Below are 7,590 nucleotides of genomic sequence, written 5' to 3'. Positions count from 1 at the left end.
GTGTGTGTGTGTGTGTGTGTGTGTGTGTGTGTGTGTGTGTGTGTGTGTGTGCGTTTGTTTGTGGGGGACGGGGGAAGAGAGAAAGAGAAAGAGGGAGGGAAATTACTATCACTATCGAAACTGTGCCATGTTTTATTGGGACATTCCATTTCATTATCCAAAGGTCAATGACCCATTCGAGAACCCTTTACGACATGGTCGGCTCACGTAAGCGTCAGTTAAGGGAAGACCCGGGTCGGCGATCCCTTCACATGGATCCCCAGACCGTATAAGTTTGTACTTGCGAGCCAAATTTCAGGCTGATAATTCAATATTTACTATGAAATTCTTCTGCACTAAGAAACTGGTTTGAAAATCCAAGATGTCCGCCACAGAGGAAAAATCAACAAATTCACCCTAAGAACATCCTATTTACCAATGAACTTTGTGCACAATTACATGAAAGTGAATATTCTAAAGTCATTCCTTTAGAATTTTTTTTTCCGGGAGTGCACGTCTCCCCTTAACTCTTTGCAGTCACTCAGCCAGCCGTGCAGAATTCCCCATCTGGTCACTAGCACTGGGCTAAGAGTCGATTCCGGTACCGATTAACACGATTAATACTACAGAAGTCCGTCTCCTTTTTACGTAAACCAACGGTTGCCAGTTACTTTTATCACTCTCACTAAAATCGTCTCCTCTTTTAAAAGATTTATATTTGAAAAATAAAAGCTGATGCTTAGTAGTGTTCCGAAATCAAGGTTGTCCCAAATCCTGAAGATGTCCGGAGCCAACCAGGTAACCACAGGAAAAAAATCACATCATTAGAAAGCAAGTAATTATTATGTCCGGAGTCGATTCCTACGCTTCCGAGCTTTCTATAATCGGGAACCAAGCCGCCCAGCACTACTGGTCACCCAGTCAATAGTGTGACTGTAGCGGACTTCTCGCGCCAGGTGACAGGAACGGATCATTTTCACCGGCGCATTATTGCACCAAGTGACCCCAAAGTGTTGAATCTTTTCAGAATGTTGTTATCGTCGATACACGTAAGTATCAGTTAGAAATTCTTTTCAGGATGTAGTAGCTGAGAAAGCTTGCCGAGAACATGGCAAGGACTTAATGATAATAATAATAATAATAATAATAATAAATATTTCTTATTGTTCGTCCTTCGCTTATGACGATGACCATGACTTCACAAATTGGTCTGTTGACGGTGACTGTGGGTCCGGAGATGGCTGATTAGTCCTATCCGGGCTCGGAAGGTTCGCCCACATTGTGGGCACGGGTAGTCTGCTGTTGGACTTGTGGTGGAGGCAGGGCTAGACTTGCGCACGTTGCGTTTTTGTTTGTCCTCGGCGATTCCCTTGGCTTCTGCTGCTTTGGCTCCCTTCGTTAGCTTGCAGCGCCACGTGGGACAATCTTGGGCCAACGTTTCCCACGAGTTGTTCAGGATTCCAAATTCCTTTTGTGAGACTTTGAGGAAGTCCTTGAAACGTTTTTCTGCCCTCCAACTGAGCGCTTGCCATGAAGCAACTCTCCCGAAATCAACTGTTTGGGCAACGATAGCAATATCAATAATAATAACAATGACAATAGCACAATGACAATAACAATATCAATAACAATACCAATAACGCACCTCCTTTGTCCGTAATCCCCTCCTCTCCAGGCATCATTTCAGAGCTCCAACACTTCCAGTACCTCGGTGTGGAGACCCTGTGGCTCAGCCCCTTCTACAAGTCTCCACAGAAAGATTTCGGCTACGACATCTCCGACCAGAGGGATGTGGACCCCATGTTTGGCTCCATCGAGGACTTCCGTAAACTGGTGGCCGAGGCCAAGAAACTGGGTGAGCAGTCTGTTAGGTCAAGAAACTGAGTGAGTCAAGAAACTGGGGGAGTAAAAACTGGATGAGTCTGTGAAGCCAAGAAACTGGGTGAGTAGTCTGTGAAGCCAAGAAACTGGGTGAGTAGTCTGTGAAGCCAAGAAACTGGGTGAGTAGAACCTGGATGAGTCTGTGAAGCCAAAAAACTGGATGAGTCTGTGAGGTCAAGAAACTGGATGAGTCTGTGAGGTCAAGAAATTGGGTGAGTCTGTGAAGCCAAGAAACTGGGTGAGTCTGTGAGGTCAAAAAACTGGGTGAGTCTGTGAGAATGAGAACTTCACGTAAATCCTGAAACATTGTCGTGCTGCGTCAAACGTCTGAGATGTCAGGAAACGCTTTGGACGAGTTTGTCAAGCTTAATCGGTCTTTGGTCTAGTCGGAATTTCTTTCTTAATACCATCAGTAATAAATTTCATAGAGCGTCAAAGAGTAAAATAGTTCGGACATCTAACCAGAATGCCCCAGAAACAACAAGCGGCTAGAGCTTACAACCCCCGAGAATCCGGATTCTGATCAAGAGGAAGACAAAAAAGACCTGGCTGGATGGGGTTAAAAAGGTCCTGGAACAACATAACATATCTATCACAGACGCTACACTCCTAGTACAGGACCGAAACCTGCACCTCCCCTCGACATCCTAAGGATACCAGAGGAAGAAAAAGGTAAAGTATCGACAATGATTTAATCATAATATCTGTTACTGCCTGTCAGGGCCAACCCGTGCTGAGAGGGAATCAACATCCCAGGAGAATGACTGAGATACTCGATGAAAAATTTCCCCAATTCGATCGAACTCGGGTCTCCTGCTTGCGACAGCGCCTGACCGCTACTCCACAGACGCAGTGCGTAGTCGGAGGCAGCAATTGACAGGAGCAAAGGCTCGAAAGTCTATTTATATATTTATCAGTCTGTTTATAATGGTCAGTCCTTTTTTTAACTACACTGTGTTTCTTAATCAGGATTAACAAGTCATCGTCTTCCTTTTTCTGTTCCAGTCTGACTGTCAGTCTGTCTCTCTCTTTCTCTCTCTCTCTCTTTCTCTCTTGCTCTCTCTCTCTCTCTCTCTCACACACACACACACACACACACACACATACACACACACACACACACACACATACACACACACTCACACAGCCCTACATTTCAACCACCAACACCACCGTTAAGGATCTATGCTGACCATGTATTTACCTGTCAGCTTATCAGAACCACACAGGTTCCTGAGTGTTCTAAACGAATCAAAAATACAATGTTGTATTGTCCTATTTATATCTCGTGGTAGCTTCCAGCTGGTTACTGTTCGCTTGTTCCCAAACAAGATGATAAAAATATTATGATGACAGCTGTTATTTGTGCCTACCTATAGTAAAATCCTGACGAAGGAGGAGCGGGAGGTTGAGGAGGAGGAGGAGGAGGAGGAGGAGGAGGAGGAGGAGGGGGAAGAGGAGGAAGAGACGACGACGATGACAAACAGAGATAACGATCAAAGATAAATAAGAACATGGTTGTCCCCTGAACACGTCGGTCACACAACAACAACAACAACAACAACAACAACAACAACAATACTACCACTACCAACAACAACAACAACAATACTACCACTACCAACACCACCACCACTACCACCACCACCACCACCAACAACAACAACAATAACAACAACAACAACAACACTACCAATACCACCACCACCAACAACAACAATGACCAAAACAGCAACACTTCTCTGGGTCGCGCATAGGCACAACAGACTAATTACTGACTCCATAGTCACCAGAAAGCCATCAACCACATGCAGAAGAAACAACAATAACTACAAAAACAACAACAACAACAGCAACAACAACAGCAACAACAACAGCAGCAACAATATCAACAACAACGTCAGCAGCAATAACAATAACATCAACAACAACATCAAAACAACAAAAACAAAAACAACAACAATAACAACAACAGCAACAACAAAACAATAACAACAACAACAACATCAGCAGTAGCAGCAGCAGCAGTAGTAACAACAATAACATCAGCACTACCTACCAACCAACATCAACAGCAAATAGAACAACAGCAGCAGCAACAACATCATCAACAACAACAACAAGAACAACAACAATAACAACAGCAGCAACATCAGCACCAGTACCAGCAATTTGCTTTTACCTTCTCACACACGTCAAAACTGTACAAAAACTGACTCTCAGCTTCTTCCTGTCCCCAGGTTTGCGAACCATCGTGGACTTTGTTCCCAACCACACCAGCACAGACCACGACTGGTTCCAGAAGAGCGTCAGACGAGAGGGCAAATACACCGACTACTACGTGTGGTCAGACGGGAAAACTCTGCCTAATGGCACCGTAGTGGCCCCCAACAACTGGGTAAGAGCTTCACTCTCAAATCAAATTATCTAATAATTTGGGTGTTTTTCTGATAAAATTTAAACAAAATAATTTTTAGAATTAAAAACAGATAGTATTTGTATAGCGCAATTCCCCGCTCAACAGCAAGCTCTGTGCGCTTCACAATTTATACTATTACCCCAGCAGACCTGAGAGCATTCTGAAACAACCTCAACCTCCTTGCCCAATACTTCTGTTGGGTTATGTTTTTGTTTTTGTTTTTGTTTCTTTAAAAAAAGAAAATCAAGTAAAAGTTTCCACACCCCCATGGACATAACGTCACGCTATTTCCCCACACCTCTTTGTTTTCCTCTCAGACGACCTAAATTGTGTTGATGGGGGTGTAAAACAATATGTGAACTCTCCACCTGTTTGTCTACAGCTCGGTGTGTTCTTTTTTATCCCCTGCCCATTTATATGAGATTGACGTCATCTGATTAGTAGAAAAAAGTGCGTATGATAGTGTCCAATAGTGTATTACATGTATACATAGTATGACAAGTAGCTGTTACAGATAGAGATTCCAGGATTATAAATGTAAGTCATTGATCTGACAGCAATGATGATTTTAGAAATAATGGTGGTGATGAGAGATGATGTGGGATTGCGTTTAAGTAATGTTAGCATTAGTCCTATCTTCCTATGCTCCAATGAGTCACGAGGGACGTGGGCACCCTCTATCCCGTTCCCTACTGGAACCATCTTTAATATCACCGTGAAGTTCCGAAATGGTGGACACAGTCTCTGCTAAGGTGACATTGTTAGTGTTAGCCTATTCTATCGGGCCAGGACAAGTGTCCAGAGGAGCTAAATGGGAAGACAGTATAGTGGCAGGTATGTTGGGGTATTCGTAAGTGGGTTGTAGGTAGCAAGCAAACAGATTATGAACTTTAAAATGCAGCATTCTTCTCCAGCTCAGCGTGTTCTATGGCAGCGCCTGGGAGTGGAATGATCAGAGACAGCAATACTATCTGCATCAGTTCATCAAGGAACAGGCGGACCTCAACTACCGCAACCCCGACGTCAGGGAGGAGATTCTGGTGAGTCACAGCATGCTGGCGTACCAGACTTGGATGATTCCTGGATGATCCCTGGATGATCCATGGATTTGTAATATTCCTTCCTCAGGATTCCTTAGACAACAGGCAAGTTTGATGGAAAGAGAGGCAGAGGCAGACAGAGGGAAAAGATACGGGACACGCAGTGGCGGTGGGTGGACCAAAATTTGGGTGGGGCTTAGGTTGCTCCCATTTCTTTACCACCAAATAGCAAGTAATAAGAACAAAACAGTGATGATTTTTCTATACTCACTTTGACAACACAGCTGGGAACAGCAAGAACGATAGACACCTTTGCTGTAACGCAAGACAGAGTGAAGTGGAGGTCCATGATCGCCCACGCTAGTCGGCAGGGCACCGGATGATGATGATGATGATGATGATACTTATCCTGCTCTGTTTGTGTATGCCAGTATGACAGTGTTAGCATGTACCTTCTGACCTTCCATCTTACACATAGTATGTAGGTTGTTGCAAAGCACATAGTATGTTTGTAAGTTAAAGTAAAGCACATAGAATGCTGATATGAGTCTTTTGAAAAATAAGAAAGTTTCTAAGAAAATTAAATAAGAACATTTAATGTTCCAAAAACACGAAATCTGTAATAATGAGTAATGTTTTTCATTTCCCAGTTGGCAATGCGTTACTGGCTTGACTTTGGCATCGACGGTTTGAGAATGGACGCGATTGGTCAGCTGTATGAGGTCACTGACCTTTCTCTGGACGAGCCACTGTCCGGAGCCCCAGGAGTCCCGCTGGTATTTTGGGGGGGTTTAATTAAGGAGAGGTTTTACGGCGCTTGCAACTGCATAAGGTCATATTATCAGCGCCATGGGGTGGATGCCAACAAAGAAGTCCTTACAGGGAATCAGACTTACTCTGCTCAGCTCTCTAGCTTCAACAGCACAACGTCTGTTTCGACTATCAAGGCACCCCAAAATAGCAGGTCACAATAATGTGACAAACATACAAAAGAAGTAGAACGGAAATGACAATAGTAAGGATTAGGAAAGAAAAAGTAGCAGTTCCCTGTTGCAGTTCAGGCACAGTTATGAGCGTGACATTGGTGAATCAGTTCATTTACAATTACAATTTTACTGTGCAAAAGAACTCGAGATGTTAATGTCCCCCTTTTGGGAACGGCCTAAAGACACTTCAGTCAGTAGCACCGCCCCGTAGCTGGTAATACAATGACATATAATATAATACTTTCTGTTAATATCTTACGCCCCCTCGACACAAATTAGATAACTTACGAGTTATGTGGGATTTTTTAAGGGTGTGGTTTGGGGGGGGGGGGAGATGCCATTTCAAAAGAACAAATATTTTGGAAGGGAGGCAAATATAAAAATGAGAAAACTAGGACAGTATGGAGATAGAGCAGGAAGGAACCAAGGTAACTGGTGGCTCATTTCATTGTTTCTGTTGGGGGGTTTTCATCAGAACGAGTACGATTCTCTGCTCCACCCGTAAACAAGAAAATATTTCCTTTTGGGATAATAAAGTACTATCTTATCTTATCTTATCTTATCTAATTTTATCTTATCATATCTTATCCCATCTCATCGTTAATTATCTTATCTTACCTTATCTATCCTAGCGTATCTATCTATCTTATTGTATCTTATCTTATCTTATCTTATCTTATCTTATCGTATCTAATCTTTTCTTACCTTATCTCACCTCATCTCATCTCATTTAATCTCATCCCCAGAACGAGTACGACTCCCTGCTCCACCCGTACACCAACTTCCTGCCAGAGGTCAAGGACGAGATCATCCGCTGGCAGACGATGCTGGACGGGATGGAGAAGGTGGACGGCAGACAAAGGTCACCACAAACCTGTTTCTTGTTTTTGTTTTGTTTTAGTAGAGGTTTTACGGCGCTCGCAATTGCATAAGGTCATATGAGCGCAAAGGAGTGGATGTCAACAGAGAAGTCCGAAACGGGGAATCAGGCTTACTCTGTTCACCTCTCTAGCTGCAACAGCACAAAGTTTGCCTCGACTATCAAGGCACCCCGGAAATAGCAGTTCACAAGAGAGTGACAAACATGCAAAAGAAGTAGAGGAAAAATGATGATAGTAAGGATGAGGACAGAAAAAGCAACAGTTCCCCTTTGTTGTTCTGCCACAGTATGAGCATGACATTGATAAATCAGTCCATTTACAATTCTACTGTGCATAAGGACATGTTAATATCCACGCTTTGGGGGATGGCTTAAAGGTATTTCAGTCAGTAGCACTGCCGGGGG

General features: G+C 43.4%; 1 protein-coding gene across 1 annotated transcript in view; it reads left to right on the top strand.

Annotated features, from left to right (window-relative positions):
• LOC101851981 (maltase 1) overlaps nt 1-7,590 on the top strand; it is a gene marked incomplete in the record, with an annotated part of 53,657 nt that overhangs the window by 37,500 nt on the left and 8,567 nt on the right. The window contains 5 exon segments of the mRNA XM_013087316.2: nt 1,655-1,834; nt 4,101-4,258; nt 5,194-5,319; nt 5,970-6,095; nt 7,052-7,167. Coding sequence (XP_012942770.2) covers nt 1,655-1,834; nt 4,101-4,258; nt 5,194-5,319; nt 5,970-6,095; nt 7,052-7,167 — 706 coding nt within the window.

Source organism: Aplysia californica, unplaced genomic scaffold (assembly GCF_000002075.1).
Source record: "Aplysia californica isolate F4 #8 unplaced genomic scaffold, AplCal3.0 scaffold00572, whole genome shotgun sequence".
NCBI classification, from domain to species: Eukaryota; Metazoa; Mollusca; class Gastropoda; order Aplysiida; family Aplysiidae; genus Aplysia; species Aplysia californica.
This window is presented reverse-complemented; position numbering and strand designations above follow the sequence as displayed.